Consider the following 22,265-nt stretch of genomic DNA (forward strand, 5'->3'; position numbering starts at 1 on the left):
ACATACACGATAATAGCGGATTCCGCTTTTCCGTTCAAACGTGCGGGACTCAACTCGCGGAAACGCGGAATCTAGTTACTATTCTGTTCCGCGCTTCCGCGTTTCCGCGTTTCCGCGCTCCATGTAATGGCACCCTTACAGATATTGGAGCGTTGACATGTTCGTGGTCGCTACCAGTCGCTACATCGCGTCGGTATGACAGATCTCATAACCTGATAGTCGTCAACTTTAACAGTTAATATCTCGCTTCGCGGGGAAGAGCGGGGCTTTTTTCTGCCAGATTCGTTCGTTTTGTGCAAAAACGCGTCGATTGAGCATAAATTCAGCGAAATCGGTGAGGAGGGAGCTCTCCTTCAGATTTGCCCATTTTTGTTTATTTTTTAATGAAAGAACTTTTATTACTTGCTATAAATTATTGTTAGCATAAAGCTGGTATCATACAAATATGATTTCTTGAATAATTGCACGTTGTTTGCACTGAAGTGACTGAAGTTACAAATCTCGCAATGTGGGAATGGCTAAACTGCGATACGCTATCTGGTGGCGAAAACAGAACTAAAAAGAGTAGGTCGCCGGCTGCCACATAAATAAATCGACTTAAAAACTATTGGACCGAACTTGTATTAAAACCATATAAAATAGGGGTAGAATTTTCCGGGGAGTGCCACTATGTGTATAGTTTTTTGTTACCGATTTTCTAGAAACCGATTTTTTTAATTTTTCCAATTTTTCAATTAAAAGAATTAGAAAAACCGGTTTTCAGAAAATCAGTAACAAAAAACTATACACGTAGTGGCACTCCCGGAAAATGTTACCCCTATTTCATATACTTTTGGTAAAAATTCGGTTCAGGGAATAAGCACATACGTCGTATTTGTAGAGTGACAAGTGACCTACTCTCTCCGGCCATTTTGCCTTGGTGACGTCACGACCGCCAATCCCAATAAGTGTTTTAAACCCTAAGCCTTAAGAAATTGACCAATTACAGTCAATTATTATTCTTCTCAAATTCAACTGTGATTGAACAATTTCTTAAGGCTTAGGGCAATTTTCGACCAATATTGGCATTATTATTACAATTTTGATTTAATTCGCTAGAGTAAATATTTTCTAAATATTTTTATTTTGTTTAAATAATTATAATTGTAATGTTTTAATTTAATACTTTATAATTTAAAAAAAAAAAATTTATTATTTAAGTATATTATATTTAATAATAATAATTTAAATTTTCCTCGTACCCAGCAAACACAGAATACACCCAGCAATTTGCTATCAAAAACACAGAATACACCCAGCAATGTGCTATCAAATTGCTTACTGGGTGTATTCTGTGTTTGCTGGGTATAAGTTGTCCTGAACAATATGGCGGATCAAAGTACCAATCAAAAGTTGTCTAAACGGTGTCCAATCTCTTACTTGAGGATCTCTAAGTGCCCCTACTAGTTATACGTTATACTATGGGTGACTGTGGTAATACTGTGCTTATACCTTTCTTTTTATATCATGGTTTATGATTGGAATTGGCAAGGAAGAAAGAGAGAATTGGACAAAACATTACGAAAAAAACGTAAGTTTACGTCACAGCAAAAGAAAAAATTGCTACTTGTGATATCAGAGTAAAATGGAAAGTTCAAATATTTAGTCACACCAAGAAAGATCATCGAAAACAAACAATTACAAAGTGCCCGTTAAAAATTTTTGCAAAAGAACTTTTTAGATGATATGATGTGTGTAAAATCATCGGCAGGATATTGGCGGAAATATAGCAGTTTGACAACAAAATGGCAAATAATCAAGCGGATTTGCAAGTCATGCAGATTGGCAGCAGAAATCGAGCAGAATCTATGAAATGCAAATGTTTGATTTCAATAAATTTATTTTAATACATTAGGTTTGTTTGTTTTAGCTGAACTTCTTGCACATTTTATCTTTTTTTTTCTCTCCAACATGAAAAGAGAAAGAGGAAAGAACTGTACAAGAAGCAACTAAAACGAACAGGTCTATCGTCACATAACAGGTCTGTGTTTTTATAGCTGAACTATATCACTCATTTGCTACAACAATGACTCAGAAATAACTCAGAAAACAATATTTTCAAAAAAATGAGTTTGAATGTTTTGGACCATTAAAATTTAGGAACATTATTTTTAAATGCGATTTTGGTGCAATAACTGATTGTAGAGAAACAAAAATATCTAGCTATATATTAGCTCTTCATTCAGTGTATTGAATTCTCACCCTTCTTTTGCAAACAGTTAAAAAATGACAATTTTTGAGTTATGTCGTAACAAATGATCGATATGTACGCTCTGTGTACTTTTTTTGTGTGGTTGTATCCCTCCGATGAAAGAGAGTAGATGTCTTCAGCTTCTTCTTTGATCTATACGACTCTCTGTACTTAAAGTGAAATAGGTATATGTTCAAAATTTAGTGAAAGATAGTGGCCTGGTTTACACCGATCTCTTGATACGCGTATCGAATAGTATATTTGAGCTGGTCAGCTAATAATCAAACTAATTTATTAGTTATTTACTATTTAATACGCGTATATCAAGTGATCGGTGTAAACTAGGCCATTAAATTCTAATTTAATCCAGTGCAGCGATAAAAAAAACAAACCTAATGTTTGTAAGATTTTCAGTAAAACAGTAAGCTTATTGCTGATGCAGTCGATGCCAATCTGCTGAAATTTTAGGGTAAAGTGCTTATTTCCGATTTTGGCTATAATTTTGTTAATATAATGATTTAATGAGTCAATTAAGCATGAAAATTTAGGTTGGAATCTTAGCTTGAGATTTCTGAAGAAACGGTTTATTCATTTTGCTTGAGATCTCAATATTTTAATATTTGACAGAAGTCTGAATTTGATTCGAATTAAGATTAGTGCACCTATTTCGGATCAGTCTTACAATTAGATTGACTTGTAATTCAGGTATGTGGTGTACAGATAGATGTAAACGATAGTGGATATATAAAACACAAACGTGAAATATTATCCGAACATTGAAATATCATTTTTGATATAAATTAAGTGCACGAACCTAATGTGGATCAAAATATCAAAGTTTTTACATAGTGGAATTTCAAGGTAAAAATACAAAATTTAGTATGTTTAACCTTTTTTTTTACTATCTGAATACAAAAATGGTACTTAACCAAATCTCTTGTACCATAAATACACAAGCTCCAGTTTTTTTTTAGAAAAGAATCAAGTAAACTAATATTACACATATTTAAAGTTATATATATAACTCAACTGAAGGTTTATAGAGCTAATAACAATAATAAATCAACCGATAAAATAACATATATATATATATATATATATATATATATATATAATTTATGAATAACTTAATCTTACTGCACTAACACCTTGCTCTAGGTTCGACATAATTACTGAAAAGATGACATGTGCTTTCAGAGAAAAAAAATTTTCTATTTAATACTCGAAATTGACTATAGACATTTACATATAATAATGAAGCTTACATTGTCAAAAGAAACACGATTAAATAATTAGAATTGAGTACTTAAAAGTTAAACGCAAGGTCCAGAATATTCTACATTTAATCAAATATACTATTACAACGTCGTCAACGTCTATATCACACAATAGAACAGATAAATTTAATGAGTAAACAGTACTCAAGGGCGATCTCGCTAGAATAAGACCACCGCTTACGCTACAAATTGGCAGTTTCACTATCCTTCGCATATTTTCTACACGCAAAATTTGGTCAAATTATCATGAAAATTAGATTGTGCATACCTTCAAAGGTATGCATGCCAAATTTCAGTTAAAAATAACAAGTAGTTACGTCAAAACAAGCATAAATATGTACCTATGTCTAATTCCCTTCTTTTTTAGTCGTGTCGCAAACGTCTGTTTCGCAGGCCACTGTTAATCAAGTCGACCGAAGGTTACCAATAGCAATCAGCGGTATTTTTAAATTGTATTATAATGCTATAAGGATAACTATAGACGATAGTGAAGGAAAAATCCACATATGATAAATACAGACGGCTAGAGAGGCATTTGAAATTTTTTGATCCGAATTAGGATCTGATCCGAAATAGGCACTTTACCCTACTTAAAACTTCTATTAAGTCTACTGGCAAACCATTGATAGTTTGCTTAAGTATAAAGTGTACTTATATATTTTGCTGATTTGCCATAAGATGATTGAAAGCTAGCTATTAATGTCTCGATACAGTAATTATAAACAGCATGCTTTTTTATTTAAAAAAATTAAAGTAAAATTGCTAATTATTGTCTTACCTACTATTGTTACAGTTGTCAGTAAATAAGTAATCTTGCTACATAATACGGAATAGGATAATTCTTTTCAATTAAAGATAAAAGTGTACTTATTATACATATTTTGGATATGTGTAAACAATCTGAAGTGTTATAATTGTAGACACTTGACTATGTAAAGTTATACCTGTTTGTTATATATTCAGTTAAATTATATATATACACACATATATATTTATTACAAAATGCTTTCAGAATTATTTCTGAAAATCAATATTATATCAATCTTGTATTATATATAGGAGGTTGGTTTACGTTCTGCTGCGGGGCAGGCGGCGCGGCAGAGCGAAAGCCTATAGGTGTATTTTTGTCACGTGAAATAAACGAGTTTTAGCAAATAAATATGTGGAATGCATTCAATTAACTGTTTTTTAAGGTTTTAAATCGTTGTTTGTACAATTGAAACTCAAATACGCTATTATTCATGTTAAAATGTGGCAATAATAAATGTGGTTCTGTTTTATTTTTACAATTTCTTGATAACTATATGTAGACAAATTATTTCAGTTTTCGAAAAAGTCTTTTCTAAATATGTAAATAATTATTTGCACCTATTTTCATTAAATTCTTATCATTTTTAATATCCTTTCGAGAGTTACATTCTTGGTTACATTACAGGTCGTACCTTTTTGCTATGTCGCCATGTAAGAGAAACAAGAGTATAACTTCAATAATTATAATTACTCGACAACCATGCAGACAATTGTCTTCAACTGTGGCATGGACGACAGATTCCCATAGACAAATATCCTCCATAAATTTGAACTAATTTTTATCATTCATATTGATTTGAGCAATCAACCTCCTTAATCTATGCTTAATACTTGAATTTTTAATTACATTTGTACACTGCCAAGTTAATAATTTGTGAGGATAATATGTATATTGTAAATAAAATGTAATAAATATACATAATAATAATTGTATAATATATCTCTAAATCATTTCAGGAGGTATGCTGTTATTCGTGCTTTGTAATGGATAAGACCGATACGCAAGTACAAACAACAATCTTATTTTTTGCGAAGGCCCGCGAAATAACCGGATGTAAGGAGCGTGAGTTTTGTGTACCAAGAAAATTATCCTCTGCCGATCTCTTCGACAAGATTATCCATACTTTTGAATTAGAAAGTATACGTAATCAAATAATATTAGCTGTAAACGAAGAATTTGTTGTTCCAAATAGTATTCTTATATTATCGGAGAAGGATAAGATTGCAGTTATTCCACCACTTAGCGGAGGTTTGTCCAATGAGAAATTAATTAAATTAATATAAAAAGATATCTGTATTATTGTTACATGTTTATATTGCTGTAATATTGCTTAAGTAAACGCTTGTTCTTTTTGCCCATAAGTAAAACTCATTGCCTCTAAAATATTTTTTTATGCATTTGATATAAATCAATAATCAAAATATATGTTAAGAAATAAATAAAATTAATATCTTGTTATATTATTTGTACTTTAGGATAACATGGAGAAGAAACCAAAGAATTTTGTCAAGCTGCAGCAAGAGGAATTAAATGTTGCAGAAATCATGGAGTTAGTAACATTTCCTAACTGTGGAGCAATATCAAATTTTATAGGGATTACTCGAGATAATTTTGAAAATAAAAAGGTAAACAATATTGTAGAAATTAATTTGAAGTTTCAAATATTTGTATGACAGGTTATTTATAAATTTTAACATGCAGTGTGTGTAAATGCTGGATTTGCTTAGAATAAATATATATTTCATCCTCATTACACACATTATACTTAATTTTATATTGATTTAATGGAAATTTTACTCAACAATGTTTAAGAACAGATTTTAATAGTTTTACTGAAAAAAGAGCGATACAAAGAAATGCTAAACATTTTTCTTGTTCTACTTGAGAGGTTTTTTCACAAGATTTTTTACTAACTTCCTCTTTTTTTTATTCATAAAAAATGATTTTTAATGTTTGTTTGGGATCTGCTACTCCTAGAAAAATGATCATAAAACAGATTTTTCGAAATAAACAAGAATATAATGAGAGTAAGTGTAACATACAAAAAAAAATTATATCTTTTATAATACAAAGTAAATGAATAAAATCCATATTTTGTTTTGAGCAATTGTGATTTATATTATTTATTTATATTAAAAGAAAGATATATACAAGAGATAAAGTTGTCTATTAGGGAAAAAAATATGTGATAAATTGAGATTCTATCTGGGAATTAATAAAAAATTGTTAATAAAAATTTTTTTTCTAAAATAGTTAAAGAAAAATATTTCTGAATAATATTCTCTTCCTTAGTATTTAAATCTAAAATTAATTATTGAAATTTGTTTAGGTAATTAAGCTAGAATATGAAGCCTATGAATCAATGGCTTTAAAAGAGATGACCAATATCTGCAACAAAATTCGTTTACAATGGCATGTAGAAGGCGTTGCTATATATCATCGTATTGGAGAAGTGCCGATATCCAAAGCAAGCGTTGTAATAGCAGTTTCCTCTCCCCATAGAGAAGAATCGCTGAGGGCAGTAGAATATGCTATTAACACGTTAAAAGCATCGGTGCCTATTTGGAAAAAAGAAGTGTATGAAACGGGAGAACCACAATGGAAGCAAAATAAAGAATGTAAATGGACGAACAGTAAATAATATTTTTAATTATCAATTCTGAACTTTTTTAATGCATGTAATCTTCCCAAAAGCGTGTGATAGCCATATTTCTTTCATAACATTTATATTTTTGTTAAAGAAGATCTCAAAATAATAGATATAATTGAAACGTTTTGTTATTTACAATAAATTATTAGTACCTTTGATTCAATATTGGTATATTAAACCTTAATGGGTAAATATCGTTGCACGGATATCTGCGTTTGGCTTATTGTTTACTCAAATTTTTCTTAAAATATTTTATCTATTAACCTTCTTTACTTGAATGTGTGTAGATTTCCATAAGTTCTCGACATCTTTTTATTGAATACTTATTTTTTATATAAATCTTGCAGTATTTTTTACTTTTAGCGTCTTATTTTTAATAAGACTTAAGGGGATGCTAAAGTGACTCAATTTCCGACAATTACAGTCAAAGGTCTAATTTTGAAACGGCTTTATAGATCGCAAAATCCTTTTACAGGAGTAAAGTATAGGTACTAATGAAGGGTGGGAATGTAAAATAATTAGTAATAATTGAAAAAAATTAAAAATGCTGTTACCTTATTTTCTAATATAAACAGTTGTATAAGTAATATGTACAAAATGAAATGTTCCCACCCTTCAGAAGACGTGCACAAACAATAACGTACCTTTGAAATTGAGATTGAAAGCCTGGAATAAAAATGAGAGCTTCGAAGAAATTATAACCTATAATCATGTCTTTCATCATTGTCTATACAAGGACAGATATATAATTCGGTCGGTAATACAAACATCTTTAGGATCCCCTTAACTGCGTTTGGGGAGCGCGCTATTAGCGATATTGCATCATTCTATCTTTGTCGCTCATCAGGTGTAAAACAAGGATAGAGTAAGCAAATAGCGCTAGTAGCGCGCTCCTCGAATCCAGCCTAAGGCTCCTGGGTACTTGTCGCGGCCATGTTGGAATGTGACGTCAGAAGCGAGAAATGACAGACCGTGGTCGGGAAAGAGCCCAGGAGCCTTAATATAAGACAATTTGAAATGTTACATTTTTAATATGTATATATATATATATATATATATATATATATGTCTATATGGATATTTATAATTTTTAAAAATATCTTGTTCTACAATTTAATATCTTCATTAAATGAATATAAACTTCAACTGGAAGTGTAATAACTCCTGTTTATTACATTATGTATACTTACAAAATATACAATATAGCGCTAGGAATGATACAAAACTAGATACAACACGTTTACTTTATTCAGTTAATATAACTATCATAGCATATAAATTAACAATAACAAATTAGAAATGCAAAATGCTACTAAATTTACAGTTTTGAAGAGAGAAGATGCTCAAACAGTTGCAGATATAAATAAAAATATACCAAATAAAGACGTAATCGATCAAAATCTTGTACAAATTCGAGCAAGTTCGGAAGAACTAAACCATAGAATAAAGTCGTTTATTGAAAGAAAACGTCAGCAAGTAAATACTGTGAATGTACAAGAATTTTGCCGCTATAGGTCAGTTCATCATTAACACTGAAATAAAAGATTTGTTTGTGTGACTGCATTAAACAATCGCTTTTATTATATAATTATAGTACTTACACATAATTAATATAATTACAAACTGCAATTATTGTAATAAATTAATTAATTGTTATAATTGATATATCCACAGTGAAAAAAGTGGCAATGAGAATTCTTGTGCAAGAGTAGATGCCATTCTTATTCGACGCAAAGATTCCAAAAGTCATGTAAAAGGTAACAACGTAAAATAATATGCAATTTAATCTTTTATCGCTTGCACGATTTCATATTTGTTCGTATGTTTTATTCATTTCGTCAATAATTTACATTCTTTTAATAAATTTTTACGGATATATTTTGATTTGTTGTATACACAGAACCGTTTGTATAAAATTTATTTGTCTCTGACGCTGTGATCCATGATAATTGGTACCTAATGCTAACTTTCAATATTTCTTCATAAATCTAAATTATAGTCGAACTAAATAATCGAAAGTATAACATTATTTTATTGATATATGATGTATAATTTTATGATATATGAAGCAGACCTGGTCAACTTTGAGCTCTAGAGCCATGATATTTCTCCTGTTCCATCCATGGAGAGTGGAAGAAAGAGATTCTTCCGCTGGTTAAAGTTATCATGCATACTCAAATTCATTCAGCGGAGGAACCCCTTTTTCCTATTTTCGGCTCTCTCCAGAGCTCGAAGTTGATCAGGCCTGCATTCTATAACATCAAGATTTGTAATTTTATGTCTAACAATTAACTTGCTTAACTGAGTTTTTAATCATCATGCATGATATTTCAAATATATAAGGGTACTTAATTTTGTCTGATTTTTTCTTTTTTATGCATTAAAGAAATACGTAAGATCGCTTAAATGCCTTAAATAATTAATTTTAATATAATTAATTCTAATATATATTTATAATTATTTTTAGTTCACAGAGTATTAAACGTATGGGGACCTCAAACTATCGATCAATCAATTTTACGCAAGTCAGTAACGAATAATACGAGCTCTAATATTTCGGACTGTTTCCCTATATTGGATGACAGAATTTCCACGACAGAACATATGATTGGAATTAACAAACCAGTGCCTAAAGATATTTACGAAAGATTGAAAAATATTGAAGACAGAATATTGTATTTAGAAAGCATATCACCGGAGTATAAGGAGTTTTGGGTATAACAATTTTATTGCCTACTTTGGTTCATAGTCTGCTATATGATTCATAGTTCAATGCTGCTATTTATAATATTTATATATTTGACAATTTGTGACGCATGTGTTTAAGGCTCCTGGGTACTTTTTATTTGCACATAAGAATTCTCAACGTTTCTCGCTTCTGACGTCATCAAACAAGGATAGAAGCGGCGAGTACCCAGGAGCCAAGACAATCATACAAATAAAATATATTTAATTGCATGTATTTATATAATTATAAATGTTATAAATAATATATTGATATAATTTAATATATAATTATAATAATTATTTAAATAATTATAAATTAATTTATATCATTATAGATATTTAACTTAATTGAATTCGATTTTGTAACAATTTCATACATAATTTAAAATGTACAATTTTATATTTATTATATAGATAACAGAGGATATCAATAATTTAAAGAGCATTTCGCAACCTATCCGGAAAAGAGTAAGTGTTATTAAATATATATATTTAATCCATTATATAGGATGACCAATGACTTGAGGTTCATAATTAAGGGTGTGTTATTGAAGTCAATTAGAGTTAAAAATTGTTTAATAAACATATATATGTCCATAAATGCTTCCTAACAGAATTACAACCATTGAAAGTTGATGTAAATATTTGAAACATTTTCTGTCTGTCTGGTAGTATTTACATTTTCTTTGAATCTGGTATTGTTTACATTTGTGCAAAACAATCTCGCTATAGGGATGAACAGAATTATGGATGCAGCAACGCAAATAAGAAATTCTCATGGCATGGTGGAGCGAGCTGTTAGATCACTTTTACGCAGGGCTAGACTTTGTATTGAATCTACAGGAGATAATTTTGAACAGAATTTTTAATACATTTGTAAATAAACAAGCGAAATTAAATGTCTTTTTCTTTCCTTTTTCAAATATTTACATCAACTTTCAATGGTTGTACTTCTGTTAGAAAGCATTTACGGACATATGTTTATTAAACAATTTCAACTCTAAATGACTTCAATAACACACCCTTAACATATAGACATTGAGATATGGGACACCCTGTATGTGAATTATAATTATAGTTATATATCAAGTTACCATCTTTTTTTATTTTAATTGTATTACTTACAAAACTTGATCTTTATAATTTTGTCTTGTATTTCTCATTTTTTTGCTTTCGCCAATGTTTAATTATATGTTTGTCTCATTTTGAGTGCATAAAGTGCAATATAGTACAATTACAGAAAACAGCTTATATATTTATATGATAAGTCGCTATTTACACTCAAGTGAACTGAGTCACTCAGTCATGTGAGTATTTTAAACTCAAGTAAGATATGTCATTTTGTATTTACCTGCTTATTTTGGTGACAAAGCTATCGCATAACAATACAGGTTCATAGCCTCACTTTTGATGTGAGTCTATTAGATTTATTAAAGCACATGGTCTTGATTGTGACTAAAAACTCAGTTGAATCTCACTTGTCAGCATGCAAAAAGAACGTGCATTCAACTTCACAAGTGAAAATTATCTGAGTTTTGATGTAAATGGAAAGTAACTAATATAGGCTGGATTTGGGGAGCGCGCTATTAGCGCTATTTGCTTATTCTATCCTTGTTTTACATTCGATGAGCGATTAAGATAGAATGATGCAATAGTGCTAATAGCGCGCTCCCCGAACGCAGCCATAATAATAATAAAAAATATCATATTTTAGACATATTCCATGACAGAACATGATTTGAAGTTATACGAATTTGAAGACAAATACTTATATCAAGACATAATAAAATAGGAATTGTTGTAAATATATACTTATTATTATAATTATTTTGTATAACTTCTTTTAATAATCTTGATTATAGATGAATAAAGTTTTTTTAATTTCTTGAATTATAAACAATTATAATATGAATTATACTCCGTCCAACGAGAGATTGAGAGTGGTTCTGGTTCTGCGCATAGGCGGGGTTCTTCTTCTTATATTTCTTGGCTCCTGCCTCTTTTCATTCTTCTTCTTCTTCTTCTTCTGGTTTATAGCACAAAAGTTCCTTCACGGATAGTATCGGCCATTATTCAATTCGACGTAATATGTGCTCAGCAGGTGGCCCAAGCCATGATTACGCTTTGAGGAGGGGGGGTGAGCAAGGCGGAAAATTTAAATGTAGAGTTCACAGGAGTTAAAATAAGAGAGAAGCAAACGACATAACTTAGGAGTCGGGTTCTTGATAAGGGGGAATATGTCCATAGGACGGGTTGGGAACTTTTCCCGGAGATACTTGAAAAAGGGGGGGGTTGGCCTGGGTTAACTCACATCTAAAGATTACATGATTTGCATCTTGGTAGGGGTCCCCACAAGAACACCCTGGTGAATCGACAATATTTTTGCGAAATAGACTAAGGTTCAGATTATAGTGATCGCTGCGAAGGCGATTAATAGTAACTATTTGTGCTCTGCTGAGCATTAGCCGGTAGTACCAAGGCTTGACATTATCAGTATGATAATGGGTGTAGTGAAAGCTTCCTTTAATGTAGGCCGCGTCTTCTAAATAAGCTTTGTACTTATTATCTAGAATGGTTTTAGACCTGTGATAGAGATCCGTGTATGGTACCTTGAAGTTAGATTTTATGTCCTAGAGCCCGCAGTGACTGCTCTGCTGTACATATTGCGAATGAGTGTAATAATGTAATTATTGTGTGTGATGTTATGCGAAGTGATAGTCTTTAGAATGCTTTTACAATCGGAAATAATGATAGCTGAAGGAATTTGGAGTTGATGAATGACAAAGAGAGCTTCATAAATTTCCCAGGCCTCCGCCGAGAAGGTGGAAGCATCGAGAGGGAGCCTGCAACGAATTTCAATGGGTAAGTCCGGTGAGTAAACACTGGCACCCACCGCTCTTGAAGAATCAATCTTAGAACCGTCAGTGTAGAAAGTGATTGTTCCAAGCGTGTATTCCGCAAATAATTCCCTAAAATGCAAGTTTGCTTCATGCGCGGAGATAGAGTCAATGCTCGGGTGAGAGAACAGTAATAATTCAGGTTGATTAATGAGTGAAAAGAAAGGATAAGCAAAACAGGGAAGTGCAACTGAGCGATGCATATCTCCTCGTATGTTTTTGACTGCAAGGAAAGACCGAAAAAGTGGGATCATGCGGCATGCTTTGGCTCTCTTAACAGCGCCGATCGTGCTGAACTGTACGCTTTCCAGGCTTTCTATAACTGGGTTAAAGCTGCAAGAGAAGCTTTTGACCAAATAATTATGGATAAAGTATGCAAAACGATAACACAGTGGAGGCTCTTTAGTCTCATCTAGAATTACATTTATAGGCGTAGACATACGGTAGCCCATAGCACACCTTAACAGCTTCCATTGTAGGTGTTGGATGGCAAGGAAGAGCTGCTTACTGCCTTTATATTGCGACGTTTTTTCCCCCAGTCTCACAATCCGGTGGAGGGCTATCGTGGATCGGCAGCACGCGCAACTAATTCCGACACCAAAGATTGGGCGCCTGATGCGACGGATCGCACCACCGTACATTATTATATCTAATAACGCGATATTCCCGGCAATACCTCAGGGCGTAGGGCTCGTTCAGGGAATTCGGAGAGAGGCGTCACGCAATCAATCACACACAAAAGAATAAATAATAATAACATATAATATATTTAGTCAGGTAATGTCAATAGGTGTAGGTACAATCGCGGTCTGAGCCTCTCGTATTACCGCAAAAATGTCGGATAGGCTGACGCACGAATGCCGCATAAATACCGCAATAAGTGCACGCGGTAATGTCGAATTAAACACTGTAGATTAACGCACGCGAAGTTAGATCAACGCAACAGATAAACGCCGACGAACACACGAAAGCTTAACATAAGAAACAATTACGATTCAGGTACCGCGGTACCTGGCTTTGAACTCACAACGAACTTACGCTACGAGGGCGACGAACCGACTCACCGCACCTTCGGTTACTCCTTCAACGCGGACCCGAGCCACCTCGATTCCGCACGACGCAAAAATTATGGGCGATCTCGCCGTGTCGACCACGCTGGCCGGCGGTTGCCCCTGAACACGAAATAAGGACTCGTATCGCGGACGATCCCGCGGCTGGCCACGCGAATCCCGAATTCTCTCGCAAGCACGGAGATTCCGCGGCCCCGCGCCGATCCCGTCGATCCCTCCGTCCCGCCAAACACAATATTCGCCGTCCTCGAGAGCCCGGATACGTTACTCAGATACGAGGGCGAGTGCCCTTTAAACTACATGACCACTCGCGGCTCGCCGTTACCCGCACAACTCGCTCCCGTTATCGCCACGCAAGGCATCACTCTCATATGGCCAAGACGCGACACGATTACGAACATAGACTCTAACACAATGAAACGCGACACGATTACGAATATGAACACCATGAAACGCGACACGATTACTTACATTAACGCAACGAGACGCTACACAATTCGACCCGATTAATCCGACTCACATATTCCACGCCACGCGACTGTCGGCCGTGGCGGTACTCGCGGGGAGGGCACGATTGGTCTCTACGCACTAGAGACCTCACTCTCGGCAAGGCCCTGGCACGATTTCCACCCGACTCTATCTTAATGCGAGCGCAAGGTACCGCACGCGCTCACCTCGCAGTTCACAGGTAATCCTGCGGCGCTCAGGTAACCGATGCGTGCCATGGGCCAGTGCCTCGAGCGAACCCTCTTTTCCTTAACGCGGGGACGCCAGAGTGGTGACCTTACAATGCGTCGTAGTCCCTTCGGTAGTCCGGGCACAGTATATACAGTAGCGCAACTCTCTGTCGGAGCTCCGGTAACTTAGCCGGTCAACTTCGACTTTATTAATTTTTATATTTTTTTATCGTTTGTTGGTCGTTTGTTGGTGATTGTTGGCCTAATTACAACGTTTGTTGGTTCTTAATTTTTTTTTAAATTTAAAAAGAAAAATTAGCATTAAGTTAGCCGGAAAAATTTTATTTTTAATTTAAAAAAAGCCTAATCGATGCGTAATCGTTTGCTGATGATTGTTGGTCTAATTTTAGCGTTTGTTGGTTTATTATTAGTCTTAAAAACGAAAAAAAACGAAAAACTATCTCACATATTAAAGTAATCGAAGATTGGTTTATTTGCCTACGACTTAAGCTTTATTTCTATCAATTTAAGACTAACATCTATAAAACTGCCATATGAATACGGGCCTTAACATCGGCAGAAAATCGCGAAAAGATCAACAAACATGGTGGTTCGTGATTCCTGTCTTTTTGCGCCGTCATCATTTCAACGAGAGACCGAGTGAGATTAGATTAAGGTAATTAATGTAGAATTCTATATGCTAATGTTTTGAGCAGAACGTTCTTTGATTTTTAATAGCGTTTTTCACTGGCAGAGCTGGTGCGCATTTAGTGCAAGCCGTCGTACACAAATCAACGTAATGTGTATGCTTAGTATAAACAGGTTAAATCATGATTGCATTATTTGATAAAAAAATGTACTGCGTATTTTATCAGTCGAAATATTTGCATTTTACTTTGAATATTAGAGATTAAATCAGTGTACAACAGCTTTAATGTGCACTGAGTGCGTACCAGCTCTGTTAGTGAAAAACGCTATAAGAGGATTTATATTTTATTTTTTCTTGCATAGATAAACAGAATGTTATCGGAAAGTCATCTAAGCATTTTTAGAAGAATCTTCGGAAAGATGAACGTAGAAACCAATTGTTGCAATTAAGAAGAAAGAAGCGCGAGCAAGTATTTGCGCAGAAGACAAATCTTGGTGGTTTTTCTTCGTCACCTGTTCTTATCTGCGTCATACCGTTGCAAAGTGACGTGGACATTATTAATTAGTTACAGCAGATACAATTTAAAGAACATTGTATCTGCTGTAACTAACATGGACGAAACTGCTTATGTTGCTACTAGTCCAAATGGCATTATACATATTGGGTATGTTATAAAACAGGAAAAGAACTTGTTTATTCTATTATTAGTGAGGTAAATTAAAAATTTGTTAATATTATATATATATATATATATATATATGTTTTTGGTACTATTTAGGGACATTTTTCAACACACATAGTATATTTTGAGGACATATGGTACTTTCGAGGATTGTTCTCATTATTTTTTTTCAATTTGGTATATTTTGAGGACTGTCCTTAAAATTGCAAGTTTTTTAGTTGGTAAAAATCAAGAACATAAAATTTGCCAAGAAAAAAGTCCTTATAATAGACCAAATACATTTTAATATTAAGATGTATTTGGTATATTTTAAGAACGCAAAATGTGCCAAATACTTTTGCTACTTTAATAGTGTTTACTTTATTTTCACCAAGTCAAAGCAAAGAAAATGAATTCTATCAACAGTAAACCTGCAAGAAAACTAAATTATATAATAATTCAATCTTTATATTAATTTGCTAATATATGTCCTCGAAATATATATGTGCATATGTCTGTATTTCCTACTTTTATATTTCTAAATCACCTCTATAAGAATACGAAAAATTGTATTGAAAATATTTAATAAACAGATATAAAATGAACAGGAAAATCAAGAGATTATTGTATTAGTGTATTACATAACTTGGTTTAAATTATTAGTATATGTCCTCAATATATACCAACCGTGTATTTTTTTATTTTACACTCATTTTTATTGTTCTAATCAGTATTAAGTTATAAAAGTTTACTAAAAATTACAAAAATTTATTAAAAATTATCAAAAAGGAGTGATTGTATAAAAATAAAGCTTATCGTATTACAAACTACGTTTTAATTTATTAATCTATCTTTAAGATGTACAAGCCGTATATTCTTTAACTATATATATATGTTTCTTTAATTATCATTGATATACAAACAAATAAACTAAAAATAATTAATGAAAAAAAACTGCATAAAAAACGTAAGAAATATCATATTATAATATAAATTAAATAAAAATAGGCTCTCCTAAATAATCAAGTAAGGAAGTATAGGCAATAGGAGCTAAGCGCCGTAAATAATGCGCAATCAAATTATCGTAACAATATATATTATAATAAAACGGACGTTTCGACACTTTTTTGTGTCTTCTTCAGCGTTAATATACATAAATTCGACGACGTTGATCTGTGAGAGACAGTCAAGCGCAATCAAAATTTACAACGGTAAAACATAAAAGCTGAATAAAACCGGAGCAGTAAACGCGTGAACCATAAGGTGTAAATTGAAAATAAAAGCTATGAGCCACACAGGTGCAGTCAACAAGTAAAAACAAAAGATGTAACTCAAAATAAAATTCATAATAAACTGTAAGTCAGGCGCAGTCAACGGATAGAACTAGAAATGTAAGATGAAAACCATACAAACGTTCGGCAGACTATATAGTTATGCCTGACTTACAGTTTATTATAAATTTTATTTTGAGTTACATCTTTTGTTTTTACTTGTTGACTGCACCTGTATGGCTCATAGCTTTTAGCCTTAAGAAATTGTTCAATCACTTGAGGAGAATAATTGACTGTTACTACGTTTACGTGAGCGTTATTTCTGTAGTAACTTACGATAATTCCTTCGCGTAAACAGGATTTTGTAGTAACTTACGATAATTTACTCCGCGTAAACGGGAAAATTATCGTAAGTTACTACAGAAGTAACGCTCGCGTAAACGTAGTATGTGATTGGTCAATTTCTTAGGGTTTAGGGCTTAAAACACCTATTGTAGACGGGCACTAAAAGGCCGGTATTCATAATCAGATCTTATTTCAAGACCGTCTTAAGTAATATCTTAAGATGCTAATACGGCTCTGTGATTGGTTAATGACATCTTAAGATTGTACTTATAATGGTCTTAAATATAAGAACCGACTATGAATACCGGCCTAAGGGTCAAAGCACATAATGCCCGTATCACACTAGCGATTGGCGATTGCGTCTGCGTTTGCGTCTACGTCTTTTGACCAATCAGAACGGAAATCGCGAATCGCAATTGCTAGCAGCTTTCTGATTGGTCAAGAGACGTAAACGCAAACGTAGATGCAGGCTGCGGTCCACTTGACGCTACAAATGCTTCGAAGCATTCCTCTTCCCTTTTCTTTCAACGAAGAAAGAAGGAGAAGAAGAACGCTCCAAAGCATTTGTAGCGTCAAGTGGACCGCAGCCTCAATCGCCAATCGCTAGTGTGATACGGGCATAACATGACGTAGCGATATATGACGGTCATAGACCTCGACCTGACAAATCAGGATACGCCAAAGCTTGTGCGTTACTTACGTCCACGACCACGACTATCATATGTGCTTTGGCTCTAACTCATTATGCTGTCATTATGTGCTCATAACGACAGTTGCGCAGGTATACTATATAAAAAAGCTACGCAGCTGTCGTTATGAGCACATAACGACGCATAACGAGTTATAGAATTGCACTACTGGTCTGTCGAGGCCATAAGACATAACAGTAAGGATTCGACCAATCGCGTTGCTCAAATCTTACGGCTACGGTTACAGACGGCCGTAACCTTACTGTTTTACGGAAAGTGTGTGTGGCCAGCATAAACATGTAAACTCTGCTGAATAGATTGAATTTGATGCCAGATTGTACATACATACATAAGCGAGGAGCACAGACTTTTGCATAAAGGCCAGTTTCCACGCAATGATTAGTGGCGCCAATCGACTAACATCAATAAAAATGCAAGTGTAAACACTTGATATAAACTGGCGCTAGTAATGTGGCGTTTACATGCGGTTATTGGCCAAAGCATATAACTTCAAAATTTGAGGTTATATGCTTGCTGTCATAAGGCCTTGGCACATAGAAAAACTTAAGCAGTAAAACTCAACCAGTAAGCAAATCAGCCAATCACAGTCAAGAACTTAAGGCACGGCCCTAAGCGGTAGCGAATCCATACTGTTGATTTCTTACTGCTTAAAGTTTTACTGCTTAAGTTTTTCTATGTGCCAAGGCCCTTACTGTGTGTTTAACAAATGTTAAATATTTTCCATATTATACGCCAATCACTGTGAAAATACTTGTGAGTTTGCTAGTCGGTTTCTGGTGCCAATATGAATGCCAGTCAGTTGGCGCCACTAATCATTGCGTGTGTAAACTGGCCTTTACACATAATGCGTAAGCATAAGAAAATTGATTGGTCCATATACATGTGCATAAGGAAATAAACTAATCAAAGTCATCTCACACAAACTTGCATAAGCTACATAAGCATAGCATAAGACCGCTGGACCAATGAGCATCTTACGCAAATCAATATGGCGACTTTATGTTGGATGCTCATTGGTTTAGTGGTCTTATGTTACGCTTATGCTAAGCTACGCAATTTTGTGTGCGATGGCCTTCAATTTTCTTATGGTTATGCATTATGTGTTATGCAAAAGTCTGTGTTTTCCGCTATAAACCACACATCATGATGTAAATTATACAAGATGTGTTTATGCGTATGCAACATTTCTAACGGCCAATGAGAAATGATGTAAGATACCGCCATTGCGACAATTTGAATTAATTTTTTTGGGAAACGTTTTTATAAGTCTCTATTGAGTGTGATGTTATATGTTCAAATGATCTGTCGAATTTCTGTTTTTTTTTTTAAGGACTCAGAGATCAAAAGACAAATATGTTAGTCACTTACAATTAGTATAACTTTTGATCTAAACACTTAAATATTGCCATATCTGGCATTTGTGCAGAACTGTAAGAAATTTCTTTCGAGTATAAACGCATTATATATTTTTACATCATGCTGCAGACGCAACAGCATGTGTTTTCTTTATACTAATTGATTTATCTCATTTTAATTTTTATTTTTCTCAATATATATTTTAATATTTTGATAAACTGCGCATATGTTGATTATTAAAGATCCAGCAGCCAATAAGTCAGGTTACTATGGCCGCTATGGCCTCGTTTACACCAATCACTTGATACATGTTTTAAATAGTAAATAACTAGTAAATTAGTTTGATTGGTCATTATTGGCTAATCAAATATACTATTTGATATGCATATCAAGAGATCGGTGTAAACTAGGCTTATGACCCATCAAATTAATGCACTACTGTATGTATTACCGACGTGTCCTTTTTTATTTAATATATCGAATTATAATGATTACGGAATTAAGATCGAGGAGTTATTCTCGTGCGGTGAAAGAGAAAAGAAGCTGAGATCAATGTGCACTGCGCGAATTAGTTGTGCGAATCTTGTCAAATTCGAGACTCATTTATTATATTATAATTATGCTTTATTAATAAATATTTTGACACTACAATACAAAAAAAGATAACCGCTTTTAGGTTTGTATTAGTGCGCGTTGCGCGGCGCACCGTTTGAGAATTACTGATATAGTCATTTTCTTTATCAGTTGAAACAAAAAGATATATATTTTTATTTTAATTATCCTGTTTATAAGGAAAAAACTAATCGTGAAATTAAATCAAGAAACGACGTAAAATGTGAAAAATAGGTGAAATATGTTAATAATAATATTAATAATTAATAATATTATAATTAATAATAATAATATTAATTAATAATAATATTAACATATTTCACCTATTTTTGCATAAGTACATATGGGTAAAATATGAAAAATATGCACTCCTGGATGAAATAAGCAAAAATATGCTGTAACATATAAAGCTTAAAATATAGCACAGTTTTTTCTGAAACATATCTAGTTAATTTCTTTATTAGTCAAATAAAAAAAATATATGCTCTAGTATATTTTGATTGCCCTAATAATATTATAGTATTTTATATTGATAATTTGGAATAAAAAAAAAGTGCAACAAGGTTGTTATTATATGTACATATATATATATTGCTTAAATTACGACAGAATAAAAAAAGGTTCACGGCAAAAAATTTTTTATAGATATAAAAATATATATAATTATATACAAAATGTATCTTTTTTCTTTCTTTTGTATAATCTCAGTCCGTATAATTAGGAAGAATAATATAAATTATTAAAAGAATAATTTTTGCATTGTTTTTATATAAGAAATAAAAAGTTTGAGGAAATGAGAAAAAACACTAATCACATACATATAAATATAATAATCATACATAAAATATGATTATATAGTATAGAATATTGTATAATTTAATCGAAAGTTTACTTTTCGTAAAAAAACGATGTAAAAGTGATTTTTAAAATTATTTTTTAAATTATTTTTATTATTTTTTCTATAATTATATGGACAAAGATTATACGAGAGAAAAAAGTTTTAGTTCATATATAATATTATATTATATACATATATTTTTATATTAAAAAAATAGCGAATTAAATCGTAAATATTATTCAATAAAATGAAGAAAAATATACAAAGTAGAGAGCACTAATGTTTCGGTTATTTAATTATTTTTGGATACATCGTTTGTTGCAATATATACAGTTAGACAAAATTTCTTAGTTCATTCCCTCGTTATCGTGCGTAACGCGCTATAAGACTTGTTAATAACAGTTAAGGAAATGGATCCTTTGTAAAGAGCATTTGTTCATCTACGTATATATCTACGTTGATCGTATCAAGCACTCGGCTATTTTTACACAACCAACATACGCCGTAAAAGAGATTTGAAAGAATTGAAGAGATGGCTTCCCACAATTGTTCTCGCAGTATGTGCACTGTTCCACTTTTATGCGAGAATATGTACGCGCTCCGTACGCACGCACGTATGTTAGTAGGACTGCTCTTTCATAGGCTCGAACCGCCACCATTCAGGAAATGAAATTATAAAACTGGGTACATAGATCGCATCTACGTTTAGACTCGACCGAGGGGCTCGCACAATGTACTCATTAGCTAGATTCGGTGACTGAGATCTTGGACAAAGTTCTCGTGCTAAGGAAAAGTGTCTCTTATTAACGCTGGTAACGCACGCGACCTTATTTACAATGTAATGAAATGAATCTCCCAGTGAGAAAAAGGAGGCGTGACTCATTCGGTAAAAGCGTATGAAACATTCCATTGGCAAACAGCATCGCGATGCATCCAGAAGTATTTATTTGATATGACCACGACAGAGAATAAAACAAGGTCGGCGTGTTATGAAATAAATACTTTATTTGGAATTTTCCTTGTATTGATTTTTTATTAATAATAATAATTACAATAATATTAGGATAATAATAATAATAATAATAATAATAATAATAATAATAACAACAACAACAACAACAACAACAACAACAACAACAACAATAATAATAATAATAATAATAATAATAATAATAATACTTTCATAACCTTAATAATGATAATATTAATAAATATTTTATACACACATACATGGAGATTTAACATAAAAATTAAATAATGAGCCAAATGAAAATTTTTTTTAGGATTGATTCACAGGATCTAAAAAATGTTAAAAATATATCAATTGAAATGTTGTACATATACATATATTAATACTAATCTATATAAATAAGATAGAATGTCTGTATGTCTGTATGTCTGTATGTCTGTTCTTTATACACTCTTAAACTATTCGACCGAATTTTTACCAAAAATATATAAAATAGGGGTAGAATCTTCCGCGG

General features: G+C 32.7%; 2 protein-coding genes and 2 long non-coding RNA genes across 15 annotated transcripts in view; 2 read left to right on the top strand and 2 right to left on the bottom strand.

The window, feature by feature from the left end:
* LOC143907662 (THAP domain-containing protein 5-like) overlaps positions 1-14,496 on the bottom strand; it is a 32,722-nt gene extending 18,226 nt beyond the window's left edge. Inside the window, exon 1 of the mRNA XM_077424549.1 lies at positions 13,052-14,496. Coding sequence (XP_077280675.1) covers positions 13,052-13,233 — 182 coding nt within the window. The 5' untranslated portion in view covers positions 13,234-14,496. The remainder of the gene's footprint in view (positions 1-13,051) is intronic.
* LOC143907676 (uncharacterized) overlaps positions 1-15,012 on the bottom strand; it is an 89,094-nt gene extending 74,082 nt beyond the window's left edge. Inside the window, exon 1 of the long non-coding RNA XR_013259947.1 lies at positions 14,906-15,012. This is a non-coding gene — a long non-coding RNA (uncharacterized LOC143907676). The remainder of the gene's footprint in view (positions 1-14,905) is intronic.
* On the top strand, positions 1,577-5,306 carry LOC143907671 (uncharacterized). Of its 9 annotated transcripts, none has more exons than XR_013259934.1 (5): positions 1,577-2,020; positions 2,259-2,415; positions 2,637-2,699; positions 2,936-3,091; positions 3,428-3,946. It is a non-coding gene; the product is annotated as an uncharacterized LOC143907671 (long non-coding RNA). The 9 variants fall into 9 exon arrangements; XR_013259937.1 differs by having other exon boundaries at positions 3,875-3,946; XR_013259935.1 differs by having other exon boundaries at positions 2,645-2,699.
* Positions 5,425-16,254, top strand: Mocs2b (Molybdenum cofactor synthesis 2B). Of its 4 annotated transcripts, XR_013259926.1 has the most exons (9): positions 5,425-5,566; positions 5,794-5,943; positions 6,648-6,951; positions 8,293-8,482; positions 8,643-8,725; positions 9,436-9,683; positions 10,110-10,163; positions 14,871-15,015; positions 15,351-16,254. XR_013259926.1 is itself a non-coding variant. In XM_077424540.1 (8 exons), the coding sequence occupies exons 2-8, from the start codon at positions 5,800-5,802 to the stop codon at positions 11,485-11,487; spliced, it is 1,101 nt and encodes a 366-aa protein (XP_077280666.1). In that variant the 5' UTR covers positions 5,425-5,566; positions 5,794-5,799; the 3' UTR covers positions 11,488-11,585. The 4 variants fall into 4 exon arrangements, 3 of the variants coding, with proteins under 3 accessions (XP_077280666.1, XP_077280667.1, XP_077280669.1); XM_077424540.1 differs by lacking the exons at positions 14,871-15,015; positions 15,351-16,254 and adding an exon at positions 11,410-11,585; XM_077424541.1 differs by lacking the exons at positions 14,871-15,015; positions 15,351-16,254 and adding an exon at positions 11,410-11,585 and having other exon boundaries at positions 6,648-6,936.
* The last annotated feature ends 6,011 nt before the right edge of the window (positions 16,255-22,265 follow it).

Source organism: Temnothorax americanus, unplaced genomic scaffold (assembly GCF_048541705.1).
Source record: "Temnothorax americanus isolate GAGA-0224 unplaced genomic scaffold, ASM4854170v1 Scaffold86, whole genome shotgun sequence".
NCBI classification, from domain to species: domain Eukaryota; kingdom Metazoa; phylum Arthropoda; class Insecta; order Hymenoptera; family Formicidae; genus Temnothorax; species Temnothorax americanus.